Genomic DNA, 26,390 nt, shown 5'->3' on the forward strand with positions numbered 1-26,390 from the left:
CCTCCCCCCCTCCCCAATACACAATACGTTCACCATGATTCCCAAACTGCAATTGTGCACTCATGTACAAAACAAGGGAGAAGAACAATCATCAACTTAAATACATGCATTCAAAATATATAAATATGAACTGTAGACATGACGAAAAGCAGCAAAATGAAAAAATGGACAGTTGCGACTTGCGAGGAATTACGGAAAACAAATATATATTGCAATGTGACATTGCAGTGTTCGATGAAGTCTAAATTGTGGCAGCATAGTGCCTTTGAATTGATGCTCCCGCAGTATCCTCCGAACATCGCTCGCTAAGTTGGGGCCTCAATGAATTCTGACGAGCAACAAGTGACTTCAGCCATTTGCATTGATCCCCATTGCAATCTCATTTTTCAAGTTTCAAAGCGTTATGATAGCTCATGTACGGTACAGTTTGTAAACTTGGAACATTGATGTGAATGTGAGTGCGAACGGTTGTTTGTTTATATGTGCCCTGCGATTGGCTGGCGACCAGTTCAGGGTGTACCCGAAGGTTTAATGGAAATCAGCTAGATAATTACAAAAAGAAGAGTAAGAGTAAATATGTACAACAGATGGTCTGATAAAACTGTCTAAAAATACAAAGTGCTTTATTTTGGATGCTGTCATTTAAAAAAAATAAAATAAAAAATGTCCATCATTAAAAAAAATGTTGGTCAGCTGCCTCTGGCTTCTCAGTTGCTGTCTTAGTTTGACTCTCTTCTAACAATAAAATCACAGTTCATCTCCCCGGCCGTCCAGTTTACATTCGCGTGTCTTGTTGCACTCTGCCAGCGCACTGTTACGAAAGCCATAGCCGAAGTAGACGAGCAAACCTGCAGATGTAAACAATTACAAGATGTTAGATATTTCCAGACAGATGAGAAAGGAACTGTAGTACTGCATGAGGAAGTCTGGCGTGGCAGAGAAGCATGTTCGAATAGTACAGAACATGTATGAGGGCAGCAGAACAGTGAGAACAGGAGTTTAAGGTGGAGGTGGGACTGCATCAGGGATCAGCCCTAAGCCCCTTCCTGTTTGCAGTGGTGTTGGCTCGGCTGACAGATGTTAGACTGGAATCATCATGGACCATGTTCCCAGATGACATTGTGATCTGCAGTGAAAGCAGGGAGAAGGTGGCGGTATGTGCTGGAAAGGAGAGGAATGAAGATCAGCCGAAGAGAGAGAATATATGTGCATAAATTAGGGACAAGTAATGGTACTGGAAGAAGAGATAGCGAGGGTGGAGGACTTTAAATACTTCGGGTCAGTAGTCCAGAGTGTGGTAAGAACGTGAAGAAACAGATCCAACTGCGACTCCAGAGTAGAGTGGGTGCAGGAAAATGTCAGGTGGGTTAAATATTGACCACCTTCTCAAATGCTTATATTTGTTGCATAGTTTCTCTACTTTAATGTTTAAGATTACCAAACAAATGTAAATATCAAACAGATAACCCAAGCAAACATAAAATGCTCTATTTAAATAGTGATTTTATTTATTGAGGAAAACAAATATTCAACGCTACATGGCCCTGTGTGCAAAAGTAGCTACCCTCCTTGTTAAATCATGAATTAACTGTGGCTTATGACAATTTTTTGGTTCATTTCCACTGACCACACCAAAGCCTGATTACCTCCAGGCCTGTTTCGTCAAGAAAGCACTGCAATAGAGCCTATTTGACAAAATAAAGTCAGCCAAAAGATCTCACAAAACGCCAACAAGATGCCACAATCCAAAGAAATTCAAGAATAGACGAGAAATTAAGCAATTTACATGCATCATCAGCCTGGGAAGGGGTTATAAATCCATTTCTAAGGACCCACATTTTGTATTCGGATAGTTAGCCAGTCGGTGGCTGAAATGTTATTTCAGTTGTTAACTACTCGGCGACAAACACAAAAGCTGATCATTACTTGACTCTCTGCATCAGAACAATAGGCACTTATAGCCATGTGTAATAACAATATGCACCTATAACCACATCATAACAATAAGCACCATCACCACGTCATAACAATAAGCACATAATAGCCATTTGTCATGACAACAAGCACCATACAGCCAAGTGGACCTATAGCCATGTGTCATAAGAATAAGCACCTATAGAAACGTGTCATAACAATAAGAACTTATAGTCACGTGCCATTACAAAAAGCCCCTAATAGCCATTTGTCATGACAATAAGCAACTCTGGCTATGTCTCATAACAATAAGTACCGATAGCCATGTGTCATAAGACGGAGCACCTAATAGCCATGTCATGACAATAGGCACCTTATAACCAAGTGTCATAACAATAAGGATAACATGTGTCATAAGAATAAGCACCTATAGAAACGTGTCATAACAATAAGAACTTATAGCCACGTGACATTACAAAAAGCCCCTAATAGCCATTTGTCATGACAATAAGCAACTCTGGCTATGTCTCATAACAATAAGTACCGATAGCCATGTGTCATAAGACGGAGCACCTAATAGCCATGTCATGACAATAGGCACCTTATAACCAAGTGTCATAACAATAAGGATAACATGTGTCATAAGAATAAGCACCTATAGAAACGTGTCATAAGAACTTATAGCCACGTGCCATTACAAAAAGCCCCTAATAGCCATTTGTCATGACAATAAGCAACTCTGGCTATGTCTCATAACAATAAGTACCGATAGCCATGTGTCATAAGACGGAGCACCTAATAGCCATGTCATGACAATAGGCACCTTATAACCAAGTGTCATAACAATAAGGATAACATGTGTCATAAGAATAAGCACCTATAGAAACGTGTCATAACAATAAGCACCTAATAGTCATGTCATGACAATAGGCACCTTATAACCAAGTGTCATAACAATAAGGATAACGTGTCATATGAATAAGCACCTATACAAACATGTCATAACAATAAGCACCTAATAGCCATTTGTCATGACAATAAGCAACTCTGGCTATGTCTCATAACAATAAGTACCGATAGCCATGTGTCATAAGACGGAGCACCTACTAGCCATGTCATGACAATAGGCACCTTATAACCAAGTGTCATAACAATAAGGATAACGTGTCATATGAATAAGCACCTATACAAACGTGTCATAACAATAAGCACCTAATAGCCATTTGTCATGACAATATGCACCTATAGCCATGCAGGTGGTGTAGTGCACCCAAGGTCCTGTCATGAGCTGCATCATCAGGTACGTGTTGATTAGCATGCTCACTAGAGGGAGGAGCGGTACCAGAGGGACCTGCGGGGAGACACCAGAGCATTCACTGAGATTACAACTCACATGTTCTCCGAGGGAGTTGAAAAGCGAAGTGAAGAAGTGATCACCTTGAAGGAGACCTTGGTCTTGTTCTGCGGTTGTCTCCACACCACGACGATGAGGCCCACGCACATCACAAAGATGGCGCCCAGGAGAGCCGGACACCACGCGGCGTGCCTGCCCGTGACGGCCACCAGGCTAAAAAGCAACGCCAAAGCCACTGCGAGGGACAATCACATCAAAATTTGAAGTGAAGTAGCGACCAAGTATTTATGGTATTATATGTAAGTATATATATATATATATATATATATATATATATATATATATATATATATATGAAAGTTTCATGCATACACTTGACCACCGTTAACCAATGCAATATGTGCATGTGAGGTAATACTGTAAAAAAGACGATTAAAAGAGCACCATTGTTGAAATTCAAAATGATAATTTATGTAATTGTTTTAATAATTTCCTTAAATATTAAGTTCAGTGTTATACTCCATAATCTTAACATAAATGCACCGAATGTCGTATTCAAATTAATAATCGATTGTTTAAGCAATATGATGGTCTTTGATTCTTTATGAAATTTGATAATACTTATCACATTCCATGATGCTTAACAAATAGAGCAAATAGGTTAGGATTTAAAAAGAATATTCATTCATTGCATCATTGAAATGTTATTTTAAAAAAAATCATCCATCCATTTTCTACTTCAATTCTGATGATTTTTTCTTTTCATTTTAGCGAATCAGCACCCAAATTCAACCAATGGAGCCAATTCACTCAGTATGCTGCTTCTCACCGAGTATGCTGGTGCAAACGGTGACGGCGAACCCGGAACGAGGAGTGGGTTCTTCGTCGGGGTGGAACACGAGCCACCTAATGGTGGAGCGGAGATTTTCTTTTGTCGGGATGTCCACGTCGCCCTCGGTAGCCACTTCCTCCTGAGCGGCCATCTTGTAGGTGGGGCTCCTGTCGGGCTTGTACCTTCAGACCATAGACCATATTAGACCTGATGTTGGACCAGTAGTTCTCAAACTCGGGCCCCTTGGCCATAACTTGGTGTGCGTGTTACGCTATATGTGCTTATTGATTTCTGGTAATTTTACCGATTACTTTACACCGTAACACGGTTTCCAGATGAGTCAAGTTTCACTCCTTGGATCTACTCTGCGCTTTTAGGGAATCTCCGTTGGCTCCTCAGCTACTAACGGCTCTTCGTAACAGACGCCGCCACCCACTATCGTTAACAGCACTCAAGTACTGAACTATAGCTACAACAATTGAAAACACTTTTTTTTTTTTTCCTCCCCATTTCACTTCACTTGAGCGTTGGAATATCTGAACTCCACTCATAACTCCGATTTGAACCCCCAAGTTAGACTGTGACGATGAACGTAAAGTTGCGACCGTGTTTGACGAACGCACCTGAGCACCAGCACGCATGCGGCGACCAGCGTGTAAGCCAGCAGAGCGCCGATGGACATGAGGTCGACCAGATCTTTCAAGTCGAAGAGCATGGCCATCACGGCTACGGCAGCAGCAGAAGCACAACAACGTCATCAGCTGGGAGAGGTGGCGGTTAGTCACGTATGTACAACTTACAGGTCTCAGGTTTTAACCTTCAAATTTCAAGCAAGTCCCAAGTTACTGTGGCAAAAATCAAGCAAGTCAAGTTCCCACTTAATATTAACCCCCCCCCCCAAAAAAGAGGCCAAGTGGTTGTTGTTTATTGCCACTGCCGAATGAAGTTCACTTTAAAACTAAACATCTAACAAAGAGAATTTGTATTTGACCAAACCAACCATAACTGACGAAAGTTCACTAGCTTAATGCTAACACTCAATGCAAAATACCATTGACAAGCTAACTACACTAGCATCAATGTTGCTTGTAATTATAAAACTTTGATGCAGACAGTGTATAAAACAATACTCATAGGCATACATTTTTTTATCCTTTGCAAAAAATGACTATAATATTGTTGCCGCTTAGTTGAGGCTGTGTTTGTTTCATCTAGTCTACTTGTAGTATGTCTGTATGTATTATACTGCCCCCTGGTGGCCAAGGCATGCAGACCAGAATGAGCAGGACAGTAACCATTGAATTATCATGATGCACGAACTGTTGAATTCTTTACATTCTATTCAATTATGTTATTACTGTATGTTTTTATAACTGACAATACAGTGGAGTGCTATTTATTTAAAAAAAAACATGATGACATTGTTTGTTGTTTTTCATGGCAGTGGAATGGATTAGCGGCGTTTCTATTCTCCAGTGGAGAAAAACAAAAAATTCAACTCGTAAGCCAACTTGCTTCATGAGGTGGCCTCTACACTCGGGGGTTGCCAGGTTTGCGGGCACAAAAGGTAACTCTCCTGAAAATGCTGATTTTCAAATGTACAGAGGCAAAAGGCTTGTCAAGTCATGTAGTCAAGTTGAGTCTTTCAGAGGGTTTAACCAAGTTAAGTCCCGAGTCCTAAAATTGTCAGCTTCAGACTTCCCCCAGCTCTGTCAATTAGTCATGTAAAAATGATTAATATATATATTTTTTGGACTCACCCGCCACAGCGCCCGACACGATGGTTGCCATGAGAGGTGTTTTGGTGCGATTGTTGATTCTGGTCAAAGATTTGAAGAGGAGGCCATCTTCCGCCATGGCCCAGATGACTCTGGGCATGGGGAACATGGCGCCCAGTAAACTGCACATGGACACAACAAAAAAAACAACTATGTCAAAACATGTACATTTGACTTTTTTTCTTTTAATATTATATACTGTATGTATTTATTTTGTTGTTTCTGTAAGGATATAATTTTCTAATATTGTTACTTTTCGTGTAACATTCGGATTTTTTCCTTATGAAAAGTAACAGAATCCAAAGCAAACATAGTGAAGCAGCATTTCGCAGTTATGCCGCACACAAATGGAATAAGTTGCCCCAAGTGTGAATGTTTTTAAGGCCATGTTAAACTCTTCTTTTTTCTCATGCTTTTGAGAGCATTTCCACTTTTAAGTGATCTTTCTTTCATTATACCCTGTTCTAATTGTGTTTTTTATTTTTCTCTTGGTTTTAAATGCTTTCAATTGTGTAAAGCACATTGAGTTACCTCGTGTATGCAATGCGCTATATAAATCAATTTGCTTTGCTTTTCTTTCTTGTAACATTACATAGTTTCTCTTGTGCAAAATGTGTAACATTACAGCATTTTCCTCAAAAAGATTTTTTCCTGAAAAAAAGTTTTTTTTTCTTTTTAGCACTGACATTTTTGATGATTTATCTTGTTACAGTTCAAGTTTTTTTTTCTAGTAACATGACGAACAATTGTGAATACAGAGTTTCACCTGGTGGACAGAGCACAGAGAGAGCCGGCTGCCACGGCGTTGGTGGCGACCAGCCAGCCCACGTAGCTGAAGGCCCCCGGCAGGGGGCTGTGCTGGTCCAGGAGGTAGTAAGGCATCAAGACGGTGAGGGCGGTTGACACGCCCAAGTACATCATGAGGCAGATGAGCAGCGAGCTGACGATTCCGACGGGAATGGCCTTCTGCGGGTTCTTCACCTCCTCACCTGAACACAAATATGTTATATTCATTTGAGCAATACCAATAAAACGCCACTAGGTGACAGTATCGCTCTGCAAACATCCGCCGGTTCCCCCTTCATTACGTTTTTGCAGCCAACTTTAAAATTCGGACTTTTTTTTCCATAAAACAAATGCAGATTTACTGTAATATTATGATTTTATTCTTGTATAAAAAAAACTTTTATTTTAGCACTATGACCTTTTTTCCCCCTGTGAATGTGTATGGTGACACTTGAAATATTAAAATGCGACTTAAAACATTGTACAGTTAATAAAGAGTTTATATGACGGCAAAAATTTGAGTTCACTTTCAATCATTTCCTACTGGGAAAAAACTGTTTCCTCCCACCTGAAGTGGCGATACATTCAAAGCCAATGAAGGCATAGAAGCAGGTGGCGGCCCCAGAGAAGACCCCGGTCCAGCCAAAAGGCATGAAGCCCCCTGCACCCAAACTTTTCTTTAAAGACGAAAGATCTGTAGCACTGAAAATGCAACAAAAAGACTCATCAATAGTAGTTTGGGGACTATCAAGTCGCTTTTTTGCTCACTTGGTTGAGGACGCGATGACGCCGCTGAGGACGTCGTCGGGGTTCACGCTCCAGTTTTTGGGATCTCCTTTGATCATTCCGCTGACCATTACGAACATCAGAACCATGACGTTGATGCTGGTGAACACTTTGCCAACCAGCGCAGACTCCTTCACACCGAAGCCGAGTAGGCCTGGAAATGTTTAGTATGTGTTTTAGAACATTTACCATGAGTTTGTGAGTAATCTGAGCACAGCCACATCTCCAGTTACAAGAGGGTGTGCACACTTATGCAACCACACTGTAGCTGGAACTGGGGCTTTCGACAAGGTGGAGGGAATTAGGACCAGTTCAAAATGCCAGTCAGTGTTGGCACAAAACCTTGAAGCCACAGCAAGAAAACATTAAAGAAATGTCAGGAAAAGCCTCCAAGAACATCTGAAATGTATTTGGTGTAAAGCAAAGGTGCTTTAAACAGTGGTAGGTGTGTAGTGAATGCCATTTAACATGAGTTGGAATGCGACTGGTTAATTCTGAAACGCAGCCACAACCGAGATATGGGAGGATGTGCAAACTTGTGCAACCACCACATTATCTCAGTTGTTTATTTTTAATTCTCGGCTCTGAAAGCATTTATTTTCATTGTGTTAAACAGATTGTAGGTCACATTAATGGCGGACAGTCATTTTTTCAAAACATAAAAACTTAGAATTTGCACAGTGACTGGTTAAATCCACTATATAGGAGAAGAAAATTACACCTCATAAGTCTGGAAAAGAATAATCATACAATAATAATATAGTAGGGGAAATATCTCAAATATTGTATTCCATTAAATAAAAAATATTCTTTGATGGGCAAAAGTTTAAAAAAAGTTACTTAATGAAAAGAATATCATTTCATTCAAGAAAAGAAAAATCATTATTTTGGGGAAAAACATTTTTTCATAGTATGAGGAAAAAAAGTCATTCATTCTCAAGTATGTTTTGGAGAAAAGGTCATAATTTTAAGATACTAAAGACGTACCTTTTCAAGAAACTGGCAGATTTTTTTCCTCAGAATTTTTTTTTTAAAGAAATGAATATTAACATTTTTTTAATACTGTTTGTCAAGGATAAAGACATTTAAGAGGAAAAAAAATGTTTTCAAGATATAAAGTATTTTACTGAGAAAAAGTCAATAAATGACACTACAGTGGCATTTCTTAAATTGAAAAAGTAGTGTTTTTTATAATTCAATAATAATTACATATTAGAGCAAAGTTGTAATATTCAAAACTTAAAAGTCAAACTTTTACGAGAAAAAAGTTAACTTTAAAATCTTCCCCGCACACGTCACTCATCCGAGTTTGGCAGTCAGCGACTCTTGCTCAATACGCAGCAAGCTAAACCTAACCCATTAGCGGTTTCATAGCATAATTGTCTGAGTGAATGACTAATTAAATGACCGTCACAATATCAATACAAAATAGCAATGTGCTTGTGAAATAGTTTTTTTTTCTTCATGTCTGTCAGTCATAGTAATCCGCAAAGGTTGAATCAACGTTTGTTTTTCTGAAAACGTACAAAATTGACTTTCGCTGTTATGCTAGCGCTCTACTCCTTTCGTTACAATCGTCAGGTTGTACAGCGTGTCAGCATTTCAACCACGGCCTTTATTTCAGTTTTCTCTTATCCTCACGTTCTGACCTGTCAAAATCACGATGAGGAACACTGAAAAGACGTCGGGGTATTCTGCGAGGAGGCCAGGCCAATTCATGGGTATGTTGTTTTTGCTCCACCTCTCGATTCTGCCGCCGATGAGCGTGTCGAAGGTAGTGCTCCACGTTTTGGCCACGCTCGACGTCCCTGTGGACAAATGTGACAAAATCTCTTCAGGGCGGGTACTCCATCATCCTGACCTTGTGCACGTCAGTCAGTCGAATTTTATGGCGAGTCATCCAACTTTGTCACCGCGCTCTGCCCACACACAATGACCGTCTCCAATTTGTGGAGTGCTCAAGTTTCCAATTTGGTTGCAATTGGACAAAATAGGTTTGTCTTTGACGGACACCATGAAACGGCCAAAAATGACACTACGATGGCAGGTTCAAACTAAAATGGAAGACTTCCTGTGCGTCTTTGGGTATGGGATCTTGAGGCTTTTTGTGAGTCTACTCATGATAGACAAGGCTACCAAATTTCATTTTGCTAAGTAAAACTGGCTTCAAGCTTTCAAACTGCTGGCTTTCAAACTCCATGTATTAGTTTTGAGGTTTTATGGCAGGTTATCAAATTTTGCTGCTATGCCCCACCCACACGCAGAGTACCAGAAGGTTCTATTTAAGTGTCATCCATCTGTCTAGAATACATGGCCCAAATTTGGTAGGAATTGTTCTAAATCTCAAGAAGTTTGTCTTTGAAAAATGTCAGAAAATGGCGAAAATTGACCCCAAAATGGCAGGTTCAAACCCAAATGGAAGATTTCCTGTGTGTTTGTGGGTATGGGTTCTTGAGACTTTTGTGGGTCTACTCATTAGTCTTCTAAATTTCATGTTTCTAAGCAAATCTGGCTCCAGAGGCTGAACTTTCAAACTCAACTAAGTTTTGAGAATTGATTTTGGGAAATCACACAAATCGACCATTTAGTCAACCTAAGAATAGCCAATCTCTAAATATCTCACCAATGGCGTAAGAGATGAGGAGGTTCCATCCCGTGATGAAGGCCAGCAGCTCGCCGGCCGTCACGTAACTGTAAAGGTACGCCGAGCCCGTTTTGGGCACGCGGGCGCCAAACTCGGCGTAGCACAGGCCGGCCATGATGGACGCCACCGCCGCGATCAGGAAAGACAGGACAATGGCGGGTCCCGAACTCTTTTTGGCCACGTCACCGGCCACCACGTAGACGCCGGCGCCCAGCGTGCTTCCCACACCCAGCGCCACCAGGTCGTACGTGTTGAGGCACCGCGCCAGGCGGGTGTCGTCGCTGGTGCTGTCCACCACCTTGACGCGCATAAACTGCCTCCCGAAGCGACTCAGGGCTTCCAGAATCATCTCGGCTGAACAGATAGGACGTCACCTGTTGGCAAAACTCGACAGATTTGCGCCATAGAGTATTATAGCCAAATTATTTTTCTTTTTTCCCCAGGATAAAATCTCATACATATACAACAATTTTGCTGTGCAACAGGGGAGTAATTTACATATTTTTTTTTACGTAAGTCAGAATTTTTCAAGTACAAAGTCATATCCCTATTTAGAAAATTGTTTTTGAAGAATTGAAGGGGGAAAAAGTATTTTTTTTTAATGAATAATGTTGCATAGTTGAGAAAAAAAAGTCACATTGTTAATATTAAAAATGTATTCTACAGGGAGAATAAAATCATTATTTTGAGAAAAAGAAATATAAATGCTAATGCTATTAATGTTATTTACATTAATGATTTTTATATTAATAGAGAAGTATTATTAGTATTTTCCGATAGGAACACCAGGGATCCGATGAGTTGCCGACTGTATTTTTGTCCACTTCAGTCGTGCTTGGCCACGTCGCTTGGTGTGCGGCGGGCATAAAAAACAACAACAACAAAAATCTGCCTTATAAATTCACAAGATCTCAATCAATCAAGATCTTAACCACGGCTGAATTTACCTCTATGTCACCACTGCTGTAAGGTAAATGCAAAGGACACATTTTGTGAACATGGATGCAATTATGACCATAAAGTAGCAACAACACAAGTGGCTGCTATCTTTGTGGAATTTTCAAAGAAAAAAACAAAAACAAACAAAAAAAAACATTGAATGAGCTGGCACGGTGCACGACTGGTTAGCACATCTGCCTCACATGACCTACTGTACGGCCCACAATACTCTTCACCTGAATAATGTTCCATTTGCGCTCAACATTTTTGAGGCAAGTGACGCCATTTTAAACTTCACGGTATTTTTGACACGTCGACTCGGAAAACTCCTGGGAATTTGGGCCCGCACAAGCTTATTGGTGGATACTTTTAAGTGAAACTTGTCAGCCAATCAAGAAGGGCTTTCCCAAACAGCTGATTAAATGAACCAGTCTAGTAGATACAATCACGTTATAGTGTTTTATTCTAACTTGAAGGCGTTTTTTTTTTTTTTTTTTTTTTTTTAAATCAGATTTTTTAAAGGTGATACCACACAAAAACGTTGACCCCCCCAAAAAAAGCCATTTTTCCAACGCCCAAAACTCAATTGCTCTGGAACTCATCATCCCATTTCCAAAACTCTTGATGCACTGTGCTCAGGTGGAAGTGGCGTTCAGGCATACTCAGCATTTTAACAGACTTGTCATTTTTGGGAAATATTATGACGTTGCTACATAGAGATGATTCTTCTTGAAGTGGTTTTAACTTTTTTCAATCTCCAAATGCTCCTGCACATTTCATGCATCCGTTTGTCTATGAGTCAAGTGACCGCTGTCTCTCCCTCCGATACGTGGCACACAAGCATTAATACTTGTTTCTATATAATCATGAGGGGCGTGACCTTTTCCTGTTTTAAACGTCTTACCTTACTTTTTACGAGACAAACTCAAGACGCTTTTGAGTCTTGTTCTGGCTTCGAGAGAAAGCGTTGTTTTTGTCGCCACCTTGAGGAGGAGAACCTGCCTGCAGGCTACTTCCAGTACAACTTCAACAAACGGAAACTGTTGAATAACTACGAATTATTATACGTCTTAATATCCTCCCATGGGTATTTATTCTCTTCACTTATTAATTATCAGCAACGTGAGTCTCGGTGGCGTATTATAGCTGACGTAAGTCGTTTCAAAGCTACTAGCGCTAGCGTTAGCCTCCATGCTGACGTACAGGTAAAACCATCTTGTGCTTCGTATCTGCGCTTTCGTCTTTTGTCCAAATCCATTCGTAACGCATGTATCAACAACAGCGTGTGTCTACATGTTGAGAAAAAAAAACGTGCGTCATTAAAAATCAATCTATTGACTTGGCATATCAGGATGTTTAAGGTAAAACGGAAATAGAAATAATAAGGAGGGAAAATGTATACAGTGACAGCCTTTATGTGGCTGTTATAGTTCGAATTTTACATTTTACAAAGATACCATTACTTCTTTTGTAACGTGACGAAATATTTTAAAAAAACAAAACAAGCAAACGTATATTTCGACGCATAAAGACGGTTCGTCAAAGGCTGTACTTGCTACCTTCCACCAATCGGTGCCGCTAACGGCAAGGAAATGCCTCATCGTCGAAATCAGATGTTCTCAAACTTTATTACGCCACGCACAAAAAGTTTCCTTCCTTAAAAGGTTCTTTTGATATTACAGTAAGCCACTGTTACATTATGCAGTTTGAAAATAAACACCTTGCTTAAAATTAGGAAAATAAAATACTGTATTTAAATAAAGATTCCATTTATATGAATTGCACATTTAGTCCAATAAAATTTGTACCTAAATAAATGAATGAAAACAAACAGTTGTCAAAGATTGAATGCAAACGGATGGTGATTAAAAGTTAAATACAACTGGAGTGCACCTATCAAAATGTGCCGCATTGGAAATGCATTGAACCACTGTAAATATTCGTTTACGACCACTAGATGGAGCCCGCAAACCCTATTGAGTGGTCTCAATATACGTAAATATTTAATTTCAACGTAAATAAAAAAACACGGCCCCCCGAGGATTTATAACGTTTAAAGCTAGCTGAAGGTGAGTCAACTTAATTAACAATTTTTCTGAACCTTCATTCAAGTGAAAAAGAAGCCAACACTTTCCAATAAAACTAAAATAAAGTTAAACTACTCACCCTTTGACGATACATTTGATGATTTGAAGATGATGATTGTAGGTGTCGCGTAGCATTTAGATGGACTTTATGCATTCATTTATTTTATTTTTTATAACTCTCATACACATTTAAAAAGTTAGCCACTGGCCAATAAAACGTTCCAAAACTAAAATAAAGCAAAACTACCACTTCTTTGATGTAGATAAATATGATGCAGCATTTAAGTGGAAAAGGGCCTTCCTGCGATCACAATTTGTGAAATTTTCTACTGAAATGAAGTTACTACTGTCATTGATGTCAATTTCGAAAAAATGTTTTTTTTTTTTTTACTTTTTTGTTAATCACACAAGAAGTACAAGTCAGCTACTGTCCTATAAAACGAAAATACAGTAAAATTACTGTAGCTATAGTGTTTAAGATCACTGAAGGCAATATATATAATTTTTTTAACCATAATAAAAGGGCAAAAAAAGAAAAGAAAAAGAAAGCCAAACAGTCTAATCAACTAAAATAATGCAGCCCTATGGGGGGCACAAGCCAGTGCTAACTGTAGGCCGGTCCCAAGCCCGGATAAATGCAGAGGGTTGCGTCAGGAAGGGCATCCGGCTTGCCAGACAAATATGAGCATTCTTCTAAAGAATTCCATACCGCATCGGTCGTGGCCCAGGTTAACAACGTCCTCCCCCGGCACCGTTAACCTGCAGGGGGCCGGTGGAAACGACGAAGGAGAGGTGGAAAGCGGGTTCTTTGGCAGAAAGAGAAGACAAAAGCACAGAGCCTAGAATTGAATGTGGGGACTTTGAATGTTGGGACTATGACAGGAAAATCTCGGGAGTTGGTTGCCATGATGATGAGGAGAAAGGTTGATATATTGTGTGTCCAGGAGACCAGGTGGAAAGGCAGTAAGGCGAGAAGTTTAGGAGCAGGGTTTAAATTATTTTACATTGGTGTAGATGGGAAGAGAAATGGAGTCAGGGTTATTTTAAAAGAAGAGTTGGCTAAGAATGTCTTGGAGGTGAAAAGAGTATCAGATCGAGTGATGAGGCTGAAACTTGAAATTGAGGGTGTTATGTGTAATGTGATTAGTGGCTATGCCCCACAGGTAGGATGTGACCTAGAGGTGAAAGAGGAATTCTGGAAGGAGCTAGACAAAGTAGTTGTGAGCATCCCAGACAGAGAGAGAGTCGTGATTGGTGCAGATTGTAATGGACATGTTGGTGAAGGAAATAGGGGTGATGAAGAAGTGATGGGTAAGTACGGCTTCCAGGAAAGGAACTTGGAGGGACAAATGGTGGTAGACTTTGCAAAAAAGGATGCAAATGGCTGTAGTGAACACTTTTTTCCAGAAGAGGCAGGAACATAGGGTGACCTACAAGAGCGGAGGTAGAAGCACACAGGTGGATTTCATCTTGTGCAGACGATGTAATCTGAAGGAGGTTACCGACTGTAAGGTTGTGGTAGGGGAGAGTCTGGCTAGACAGCATAGGATGGTGGTGTGTAAGATGACTCTGGTGGTGGGGAGGAAAATTAGGAAGACAAAGGCAGAGAAGAGAACCATGTGGTGGAAGCTGAGACAGGACGAGTGTTGCGCAGCTTTTCGGGAAGAGGTGAGACAGGCTCTCGGTGGACAGAAGACTGGACCACTGCAGCCAAGGTGATCAGAGAGGCTGGCAGGAGAGTACTTGGTGTATCCTCTGGCAGGAAAGGAGAGAAGGAGACTTCATACAAGGAAAAAGGTTAGCTAAGAAGAAGTGGCACACTGAGAGGACCGAGGAGAGGCGAAAGGAATACATTGAGATGCGACACAGGGCAAAGGTAGAGGTGGCAAAGGCCAAACAAGAGGCATATGATGACATGTATGCCAGGTTGGACACTAAAGAAGGAGAAAAGGATCTATACAGGTTGGCCAGACAGAGGGCTTGCGATGGGAAGGATGTGCAGCAGGTTAGGGTGATTAAGGATAGAGATGGAAATGTGTTGACTGGTGCCAGCAGTGTGCTAGCTAGATGGAAAGAATACTTTGAGGAGTTGATGAATGAGGAAAATGAGAGAGAAGGGAGAGCAGAAGAGGCAAGTGTGGTGGACCAGGAAGTGGCACTGATTAGTAAGGGGGAAGTTAGAAAGGCATTAAAGAGGATGAAAAATGGAAACGCAGTTGGTCCTGATGACATTCCTGTGGAGGTATGGAAGCATCTAGGAAAGGTGAATGTGAAGTTTTTGACCAGAATTCTAGCATGTGAGAAGATGCCTGAGGAATGGAGGAAAAGTGTGCTGGTGCCCATTTTTAAGAACAAGGGTGATGCGCAGAGCTGTGGGAACTATAGAGGAATAAAGTTGATGAGCCACACAATGAAGTTATGGGAAAGAGGAGTGGAGGCTAGACTCAGGACAGAAGTGAGTATTTGAGAGCAACACTATGGTTTCATGCCTAGAAAGAGTACCACAGATGCATTATTTGCCTCGAGGATGTTGATGGAAAAGTACAGACAAGGTCAGAAGGAGCTACATTGTGTCTTTGTAGATCTAGAGAAAGCCTATGACAGAGTACCCAGAGAGGAACTGTGGTACTGCATGCAGAAGTCTGGAGTGGCAGAGAAGTATGTTAGAATAATACAGGACATGTACGAGGGCAGCAGAACAGCGGTGAGGTGTGCTGTCGGTGTGACAGAAGAATTTAAGGTGGAGGTGGGACTGCATCAGGGATCAGCCCTGAGCCCCTTCCTGTTTGCAGTGGCTGACAGATGAGGTTAGACTGGTATCCCTGTGGACCATGATGTTTGCAGATGACATTGTGATCTGCAGTGAAAGCAGGGAGCAGCTGGAGGAACAGTTAGAAAGATGGAGGCATGCACTGGAAAGCAGAAGAATGATTAGCCCAAGAAAGAGAGAATATATATGTGTGAATGAGAGGGTGGAAGAGTGAGGCTACAGGGAGAAGAGACAGCAAGGGTGGAGGACTTGAAATACTTGGGGTCAACCGTCCAGGGCAATGGTGAGTGTGGTCAGGAAGTGAAGAAACGGGTCCAAGCAGGTTGGAACGGGTGGAGGAAGGTGTCAGGTGTGTTATGTGACAGAAGAGTCTCTGCTCGGATGAAGGGCAAAGTTTAGAAGACAGTGGTGAGGCCGGCCATGATGGACGGATTAGAGACAGTGGCACTGAAGAGACAACATGAAGCAGAGCTGGAGGTGGCGGAAATGAAGATGTTGAGGTTCGCTCTAGGAGTGACCAGGTTGGATAACATTAGAAAGGAGCTCATCAGAGGGACGGCCAAGGTTCGATGTTTTGGAGACAAAGTTAGAGAGAGCAGACTTGGATGGTTTGGACATGTCCAGAGGAGAGAGAGTGAGTATATTGGTGGAAGGATGATGAGGATGGAGCTGCCAGGCAAGAGCCCCAGAGGAAGACCAAAGAGAAGGTTGATGGATGTCGTGAGGGCACTTGGTGTTGGAGAGGAGGATGCAGGAGATAGGCTTACATGGAAAAGGATGACGCGCTGTGGCGACCCCGAAAGGGACAAGCCCAAAGGAAAAGAAGTCCAATAAACTAAAATACAACTACTCATCCTTTCATAGGTGCAGCATTTAAGTGGAAAGACTTTTACTGTCATACAAGTAAAAAAAAAATAAAAATTCTTTTAGACCATCTCATTTTCCAACTGACTTATTACTCTATAAACAATATAAAAAATATTAGTAAAATTAAGAATGTGCATACATTTATATATTTCTATATATCTATATCTATATATATATAAAACATACAAATAAATAATCAATTCATTATGATTAATTATAAATACAATAAAAAATGAGTGACTTTTTATAATTGTATCATTAAAAAACTATTTTATCGAGTAAAATTATACGTACAATAAAATAAGAAAAACAAGTGACTTGGGAGATGTTTGGCGAGATGGCACAGTTTTTTTTGTTGTTTTTTTTTTTTAATGTTCCACATTGCAAAAACAATACTTGAAATGACAAAAAATTCCACAGTGTTATCGTCGCTCATCAAAATACCCATTTCAATTTCCATCCATCCATTTTCTTGTCCGCTTATCCTCACAAGGGTCGCGGGGGTGCTGGAGCAGGAGGCGGGGTACACCCTGAACTGGTCGCCAGCCAATCGCAGGGCACACATAAACAAACAACCATTCGCACTCACATTCACACCTTGGGGCAATTTAGAGTTGTCAATTAACCTACAATGCATGTTAAACCAGAGTGCCCACGCAGGCACGGGGAGAACATGCAAACTCCACACAGGCGGGGCCGGGATTTGAACCCCGGTCCCCAGAACTGTGAGGCAGATGTGCTAACCAGCCGACCACCGTGTACCCACCGGTACATTTCAATTTCATAAATTCATTTTTTTCTGTGCAAATTACAGCATGTTTATCATGACAATGACCCCAGAAATGATTGAAGTGCTGGTAATACTGACACGGTACGACCTTACCATAAGGGTCCCCTTAAAAACGTTTTCAAAATTGGTTATTAAAAAGATGGATGTGAGCCATTTTGGTTTGGCGCAGCCATTTTGGGCGAATTGCAGTGCTTGAACTCTCACTCGGGAAATTCCCCCAAATGAGCCCCAAACGGAAGCCAATACCGTATCTTGTTTTATCTGAACCAAATAATCCTTTTCTTTGTGTTTCACATACAAATCAAAACATTTGGAGTTGTGCTTCTTTATTTTACTGCTATAATTTATTACCTAAGCAGTGCACTCACTATTCGGCAAAGTGATGATGCTGTCAAGGCTCTTTCTTAAGGCTTAGCCGGCGTTAACTTAATAACAACCAATCTATAAACAATTCATAAAGTGCTCATATAAACCCATTAGAATCAATTCCTAAACGCATTATTCTCTACTATGACTATTTCTTACTAGTATTATCATTTCTATATAAGGGTACCCTTATTGTAAAGTAGCACCACTGACACAAATAAACCATACAACATCCAAAAGTGCAAAATAAAATAAAAAATCATCTAAGATGTTTCACCATGATTATTATTAATAATTATCGATATTGTCGTGTGTTCCTTCCCCGCACCCACAATTGTGTTTCACATGACAAAGAACACTGAACACAGCTAACAAATCGGCTGATTGCGGTGGATGGTTTCAAGCAGCGTTTGGATGTCCAAGCGGACCAATCAGACACTGTGTGTGTGTTTCTAATAACAGTAATCAATCTCCTCATTAGCCAGCACAATAGCGGTCCTGCAGGGGATGTACACCTGGGGGGGGGGGTAAAAAAAAGAAAAGTGAGAAAGGGGTTTAAACAGCAGATTAATGTACTTTTAAACGTATAGTAATATATACTGTAATACAATAATACTTCTCACAAGTGTAGCTTATTCGCTGCCATGGAGGCAATGATTAGCGACTTCTACTGCGTTGACACAAGACACGAAGCGAACGGTCGCCTCCGTGGCTCAGCATCGGATTAGCCGTGTTAGCTAACTAGCCATAGCTCGTAGGTAGCTGGGGCAGCGCAAAAATAGTTTGCATCAAGCATTCGCCGATACGAACAGTGGAAAGCAGCGAGGTTGGGCGACTGTTCAATGCGGACGCGCCATTTACATTTTTGTTTTGTTTTTGACACTATAGTGTTTTATTTCATCTAACTAATTCATGAAATTTGGACTGGCCAGCATCTGAAGTCTTTTGGTAGCTGTTAATGTCGGACGCTGGATTAAAAAAATAAATACACCCATAACCATCAGTGTTACGGGTGTAAAAGTCAGTAATTTTCGCAACAAAATATGGACGATCCGTAACATTTGGCAGCTCTGGAAATACAAAACAACCACAAAAATCTGCCGAAACTTTGATAAGTGAAACTGACACTTGTTGAGGGCGTTTCTTCATTTGGAATAAGGGATGCAAAACAAACACACACACAAAAAAAGCCAAAGAAGAAGCAAAACACGACGAGTTCCTTTGATCCTCTCAGAGGTGAGCTCACATTGTACGACATTAAAGGTGTACTGTATACTTCAGTTTGAGCTCAGTATGAGATGGTATGTGGAAAATAAGAATAAAAGCGTGTAAAAGTCAGGCGCCTTGTAATATGTGCGGTTCGTATGTATGATGTACACGTGTATCTATATTTAGAACAAGGAGTCTGCCGCTAATCAGCTCTTTGATCAATCTGCTTGATATTCCATGCGTGCTTCGCGGGCCAAGAGCCACTGAGCGCCATTAGTCTTCTCATGAAAAAGAAAGGAAAAAGTTAGGCAGACATAAAACGGCCTTAGATTTCCCCACAGAGTCAGCGGAGAGCGAGCGAGAGCAGGGCTGTAAACAATTTAATCAGGGACCGCACTTGCGAGTCACTGCCAGGCCAGCGTTTCTTTGGCGCCCACCGGTGGCCCAAACGGTGAGACGCAAGCAACTTCGGGTGGGAGTACGGGAACGCCAAAAGTCACTTGTTGGGTATGTATGTAATTGTTCCATTCTGTTTAGAAAGTGCAACATCAGTAATTTGATGATTTTTTTGTTCTATTCACGTTGGCGTGATGTTGTCGGTTAACAGATTTGACGTAATGCCGAAAGCATGCCGCTAGCTAGCCATGACGTCTGGCGTGTTTGTTTACGGGGTAGTCGTGTTGCAAGAGCGCAAGCCTGTTTTTTTTTTTTTTTTTTAAACACTTCCTCTCCCTAACTTAATACTGTATGCGCTTTGTGGGAAATTTGGTACAGTACAGAGACGTAAAGGGTTTTGGCTAGCGACACGGACAAATCCCAACACGAATACATGCTGATGCCATCTGATTAGTTTTGTTCCGAGTCAGAGAAGTGTAGCTTCCTGTGCTTGTGGAATTTGTGCAGCTGTTAAATAAAAAAAACGCTTAGGCAGGTTCACCCCACCTCCCGCAGACGCCGGCGTCCGATTACATTTCGTTGTAACAAAACAAAGTCAATGCCAACGAGGTGGAGGTAGCATCTGCTGTGTACTCCGCCTCACTTTCTTCTCTAGCATACGTGATGGCATGACGTGGTGGCTAAAGCGGGCTTTCATCGAAGAGAGGCATGGAAAAGTCGAGAAAAAGTTTGTCCGTGATGAGAAAAAAAAAAAAAAAAAAAACCCATCATCTGCTTCAGTGCACCGACGCTTGCATTAGCGACGTGTCGAGGTTCACTTTGAGTTCACGTAAACAAAACCAGCGCCGTGAGCCGCTCACCCTTTTAGCGCGTCTTCACACGGCACATGAAAAGGTAACATTCTGAATAATTTACATTCTTTAAGTAAGGAAACACAGGATGCGGGTTCTAATGATGATCCAGAGCGCTAGTGAAAAATGTGCATTTTTAAGATGAAAATGCTTTCATGAAGGAACGACGTAGCAGCTGGGGGGCTTGAAGGGCAGCATCGGCAGGGCTGGTTAACTTGTTTGGCTACGTCGGAGCGTGGAAATATTAGGAATGGCTCTCAGTGGAATGCAAACTCACTAATCCCTCTCTGACAGCACAGATAATAGTGGACTTCAGTGCAGCACAGTGTCGTCATTTTTATAGATATTAGCTCGTGAGAATTGCTTTTAAAGACACTATTTTCTCAACTCGTGCCTCCGTTCCACTCAATGCCATGCCTTCCAAAAATCTTAAACTTGAATAAATGAAATATTCAGACCTTAAATATTACACAGCTATACCCCGGGGGGGGAATATGCATGTATGTAGCTGCAATTACTTTTAGGATGACAACAGTGTAACATCAACAGTTCGTCTTCTTTTTGAGAAAGCACCACGGAGTGTTTTTTCCTTTGAGGAAAGCGCAACATCAGCAGTGTGAATGCCTCCACAACTAATCAGCATGCATCCGGGACGAGGTGATCGTGCGTACCTGCATTGAATGGGGGCGTCCGTTGAAGGGCTGCGGCTCGGTGAAGAACTCGGTGTTGTGGTCCAGCCGTCCGTGGCCTCCGTACAGAGCCTCGTCAGAATCCAGCTTGATTTTGTACCTGGCACACGTCTGTGAAGGAAAATGCAGCGACAGCAGGGGGGAAGCAGATACCTTAGGAAAAGGGGTTTGGATCAGAAGTTCTTTGGATTTGACAAACCCAAATCGTCACGTTCCGACGACCACATTACTGTAATTTTATGTGCATGACAGCCACGGGCTTTTATTTTAGTTTGTGAATCATTTCGAGTTCTTCTATTTATTTCTCACACTAGCCAAATGTACCGGACTTCAGGTGTCAAGTAGGGCTGAGCACGGTTTGCCTCGTCCCGAGTGTAAGTAAGGACTCTCAGAAAATTCAACAGGCTCGCTGCTCTTTCACAGTCAACCGGCAGCCTGACAAGGTGCCTTCAAGGCCAAAGAGACGACTAAGAAACGGCTCAAGCAACAAAAAAAAAAAACCCCGGCAGCTTTGCAGCAAAAAACAAACTCCTCGGTCTTTTCCTGTACGTGAGCCGAGTCTCTGAGCAATCTCGCGACACATCTATTTGCTTCTCCAATCTAGCGACAAGCCCCAGGAAGGACATAAACTCGTCTGTCACGCACACACACACACACACACACTCGCAACAAAACTGAGCAATTCAATTTGGGCAGTCCGCAGCGGCGACAAAACAATCGCAATCGAGAAGACGAGTTAAAAGTGGCGGCGGTTCGGAGAGTCCATCTCCACGTGAAGGACGCTGGGATAAAGATGACAGGGGGGGCGGGAAAGAGGGATGAAGATGTGATCCAGCGCGCACTTATCAGCCCGTCTAAAACCAATTCACTCTGCTGAATGTCACTGAAAAGGACTTTTTGTGAGTTGATTTCAATGCATGAGACTCTCCAGCAAGTCCTTGTGCGCTGGATTCTTTAGTGGCGCCACTTCTCCACAACGTGACGCCCGTTCAACCGCGTTATGCGGCAGATTTGAGCATCCCAAGTTCATGGTCAGCTTCGGAACGTGTCACAGTTTGAGAGCCTTCTTTTTTTTTTTTTGCTGTGTAAAAACAAGAAACCCCGTTGATTGATTGATTTTACAACCATATAGTTGTAGTCAAACGTTTGGGGAAATGGATAGATATGCCACCAGGCAACAGGCAGCTGAGATGAAGAGAAAAAGCTGTCGTGGCATAGACCACGACACTAAGTCACTTTTAAGGGGACAAAGCCACACTGTGCTCCACTTACGACCATTGTTTATTGTATATTTATTAACTGAAACATACAGTACTGAGAATGTTTTTATTTTATTTTTTGCATACGTATTGATCACACTGAACTCATTCACTGGCAGCCATCTTCAAACCTGAGTTCCCCATATTGCCAGCCGTTGAAAAGCACTTTGACTGATCTTTCAAGACCCGCACAATATTCGGTTGTTTGACGAGAAGTACCGAAACTACCAGAAAAAGTTTCTTTCGACCTTTTTTCATTCTTTGGTAACTAGCAGTAGAACATGGGTTGGCTTTACCACATTCCGTTCCTGACCCAAAAAAGGAGAAAGCAAGCGTTTTGTGAAAAGAAACGTCAAGCAGAACAGTGACTTTGATGCTAATGTTTTTTTTTTTTGCTCTTAAAAAAATGGCATTTTTGTTGGCAAATAATAATTTATTTACAGATATACAACTAAGAAACACACCATTAGCACCTTAGTGGCTTTTTCAAATGGCGTTCCATATTCACTCAATAAACTATGTGGCACACACTCTCTACGTGTGCCACCTTGTTACACATACCATACTTATAGATACTTGTTTGAGCATGTGGTAGCTAAACATGTCCATCGCCAAACGATTTGATTCCAAAGTCATTCGTTACTATCAACAAGAATAACGAATCGGGATTTAAAGGGCGAGTCCGAGCCCTAGTTAAATCGTTAGCCTCATCGCATAATTGCTGAAATTATTTTTTCACATACTGTCACAATATCATTAAAAATAGCAGTGCAGTTGGCCACCCGATTTTTTGTTCTTTATGTCCGCATAGATTCTCAGTCATCTAGGTTATGGTAATCTGGACTCTTCTTGATTGTTGAATTTGTCGTCTTTTTTTTCCTCATTTTCCAAAAATAGTCCAAAATGACGAGCAATTCTGCAACTAGACTAACGAAATGTTTAGAAAAATCAATCCAATGTTAATACCTCAAAAAAACAACAGTTGACTGTGATTAACCAGTTTTGGTGACGGTGAGCTCAATTTCACTGCCTCCACCCAGGCCTAATTACCACCCGATTTGTTGCACCACAAATAGTATCTTTCAGACAAAGTGAAGAAGCGCATCATGCCACGATCCAAAGAAATGTGATTGAAATATATCATTCTGGAAAACATTATAAAGCCATTTCCAAGGCTTTGGGCCATTATCCACAATTGAAGAAAACTGTGGACAGTGGTAAACCTTGCCGGGAGTGGCCAGCCGACCACAGTTACCCCAATAGTGGAACAATTACTCTTCCAGGAGGTCGAAAAAGAAGCCCGAACAACATCCAAACAAGGCCTCAGTTAAGGTCAGTGTTCATGACACAACCATAAAAGATGGGATCTATAGCGAATTCCAAGGCAAAAAACACTACTGACAAAAACACACCCAAAGGCTGATTTCAAATTTCATCAAGAAACATCTTGATGATTTTCGGAATATTCTGAAAAGTTGAAATTTTTCTAAGGTGTGCGGCCCGTTACTTCTGGCGTCAAAATAACACAAAAACATCATGCGTATTGTTAAACAGGATCGTGGCAGTGTGATTGTCTGGGGCTGCTTCGCGCCTTCGGGACCTGGACTATTTGCTTTGATTTGTGGAACAATGAATTCTGTTGTCTACTAGAAAATCCTGCAGGTGAACTCAAGCTGAAGCGCTCTTGGGTTATGCAGCAGGACATCGATCTGAAACATGCGCGCAAGTTCACCTCTGAATGCAAAAGAAAACAAAAAGAAGGCTTTGGAGTGGAGAAGTCAATGTCCAAACTTAAATCCAATTGAGATGGCGTGGTATGACCTTCGATACATAGAGACTGGAAGAGTAAAAGAAATGAGTTTATATTGCATATACAAACTGAAAATCATATATGGAAATGTATTTGTGAAATCTTTTGTTTTGTTCAGGAAGACTAATAAAGGCCCCAGCTTAAAAGAATTGGAATTTTCTCAATTACGACCCTAGTGAAGATAAGCAGTACAGAAAATGGATGGATGGATGGACATATTGGTTCATGTTTTACAAAAAAAAAAAAAGTTGGAGAAAAGGCCAAGACAAAGAAATGTTTTTTTTAGTGCCTGTGCAGGGAGGAAAACAAGTTGAAGAAGAAATAAACTCACGTCCCACATTGCAATCAAGCTCATGGCCAGATTGTTTTCAAGTCGTCAGCGGCTGCAATCACACCGCCCAAACTGCGCTCTCCTCCCAGCTTTTGGACAAAATCGATGAGAGTTCCTCCATCTTCGCCTTTTATTCACACTTTTATTGATGGCGATACTTTGCAGCCCGAATACGTCCATCTGCAGCAGCTAACAAAGACATAATCCCTCAAAAGCCCAACCGTGAATTTGAGGAGGAGGAATAAGAGGCAAACACAGGGAGCTTGGAATTATCGGAACCGGGCCCCGCTTAGTCGCCTCCACCACGCGACGCGATGCGATGCGAATGTTGTTTACGCAAGCAAATATCACCATTTCCAATCCATTAGGAAGTTGGAGTTGGGTAAATGGCTAAAACCGCCATGATTTTAACCCTCAACACTGAAAACTACATTTTTCTGTTGATAAATGCAAGTAAATAACTCATTTGCTTTATTTTTGCTTTGTGTTGCGAGTCAAAATTTAATGCCCTCACATGTGGGCAAGGAGAGCCACAGCTGCCAATGCACTTACAGCCGTTTACTGAATAGGATTAAACAGTCAAACACACAAATACAAAAATAAAACACTTGCAAGGAGCTGCTGTAGGCCACAACTCACGGCCAGACACTCACGCATATTGACCCTCCGACCTGAAGTCAGTCGCCAGGCCACGCCCCTTTTGGACACACAACACACAGGTACTACAGTATGCATTGTGATTAAGATTTCCAACAAACCAGTGTATTTCTTTTCATTCTCTCTTTTTTTCAAAACAGGCTAATATCGGCAAGAAAGAGGGTGTACAGTGGACCGGGTCGAACCGCGAACCGCCATTATAATTGCACTGAAATTGTTTTTTTTTTGTATCTTTTTTTGTTTTGCGAATTGCCCCCCCCCCCCCCCCCAATTTAGAAAAAAAAAATAAAAACAAAAATCAAATAAAATCTACGAAAACGTGAAATGCGGGAGGGGTGCGGTGTCCACTGTATATATCATTTTTTGATGAAAGCAAGTCACAGGCATGTTATTAAGACACCTGGAAACGATTTCAAACTGTGCAAACAAATAAATAAATGCACGTCTGTTTCTTGCCTGTGGTTCAAAACAAGGCAGCGCCGTCAAGCGTGAGCAGCTCGGGTCAGTCTCGAGCGGCGATTATTTTCAGCTCCGTGACCGCGCTGACCCTCGCGCACCGCGGAAGAAAGTTTGAGCGTGTGACAGGCGCGTTGTAATGAAAAAGCACTTTTGCGCTCTTTGAGCTGGTTCGTGTTTACCTCGGCTGCCTTTTAGTGGCACTTTCATCTGTCTTCTCCTCTAATTGGATCCTCCGCACACAGTTCCCGTCGGAGCATCTGCATCTCCTCGCGCCGCCTTCGCCTTCCTTCTCACATGCACACACGCAGAAACACATTCACTGTCTCACGTACACACGTTCTCTCACTCACTCATGCGTAAAATTTTTTCCACACTCACACACGCACTAACACAAATACACTCTCACTGTCACACACACACACTTTCTCACATGCACTCTTACACACACTCACACATACTAACTCTCATGCTCTGTCTCTCACACTTACACACTCACTCTCCCAGCCTTTTACTGTCACACAAAACTCAAGCACTGACACACACAGTTGCACACACACACACACACACACACAGTCAGACACTCTCCCATTGCCACACACTCACATGCACACTTTCACTTTCTCTCTCACCCAATCTCACACACACTTTCTCGCACACATTCGGCTTTATGCGTTTCCCGTTGTGCTGTATAACGACAGCAGCTGGCATGGCAGGCCTTTCTTTGAAAACATCAACAACAAGCGAGCAGAAAGGCGATAAAACTCCGCGCCCTGGCTTCACCTCGTCAACAGAGGTCGTAATTACGTCACGTCAAAC

General features: G+C 41.6%; 2 protein-coding genes across 5 annotated transcripts in view; both read right to left on the minus strand.

Annotated features, from left to right (window-relative positions):
* LOC133481832 (high affinity cationic amino acid transporter 1-like) overlaps positions 1-25,104 on the minus strand; it is a 25,391-nt gene extending 287 nt beyond the window's left edge. Inside the window, exons 1-12 of one of the 4 annotated variants that reach the window (XM_061781002.1) lie at positions 24,459-25,104; positions 10,074-10,468; positions 9,100-9,258; positions 7,433-7,604; positions 7,233-7,366; positions 6,645-6,867; positions 5,861-6,000; positions 4,724-4,826; positions 4,098-4,282; positions 3,352-3,503; positions 3,157-3,265; positions 37-848 (exon numbers count right to left, since the gene is read on the minus strand). In XM_061781002.1, coding sequence (XP_061636986.1) covers positions 748-848; positions 3,157-3,265; positions 3,352-3,503; positions 4,098-4,282; positions 4,724-4,826; positions 5,861-6,000; positions 6,645-6,867; positions 7,233-7,366; positions 7,433-7,604; positions 9,100-9,258; positions 10,074-10,443 — 1,848 coding nt within the window. In that variant the 5' untranslated portion in view covers positions 10,444-10,468; positions 24,459-25,104 and the 3' untranslated portion in view covers positions 37-747. The other 3 variants (XM_061781000.1, XM_061781003.1, XM_061781004.1) reach the window with 3 other exon arrangements.
* The window catches only part of gbe1b (glucan (1,4-alpha-), branching enzyme 1b), a 63,785-nt gene continuing 54,478 nt past the window's right edge, over positions 17,084-26,390 (minus strand). Inside the window, exons 15-16 of the mRNA XM_061780990.1 lie at positions 21,041-21,158; positions 17,084-18,428 (exon numbers count right to left, since the gene is read on the minus strand). Coding sequence (XP_061636974.1) covers positions 18,366-18,428; positions 21,041-21,158 — 181 coding nt within the window. The 3' untranslated portion in view covers positions 17,084-18,365. The remainder of the gene's footprint in view (positions 18,429-21,040; positions 21,159-26,390) is intronic.

This window comes from Phyllopteryx taeniolatus, chromosome 8 (assembly GCF_024500385.1).
Source record: "Phyllopteryx taeniolatus isolate TA_2022b chromosome 8, UOR_Ptae_1.2, whole genome shotgun sequence".
NCBI lineage: Eukaryota > Metazoa > Chordata > Actinopteri > Syngnathiformes > Syngnathidae > Phyllopteryx > Phyllopteryx taeniolatus.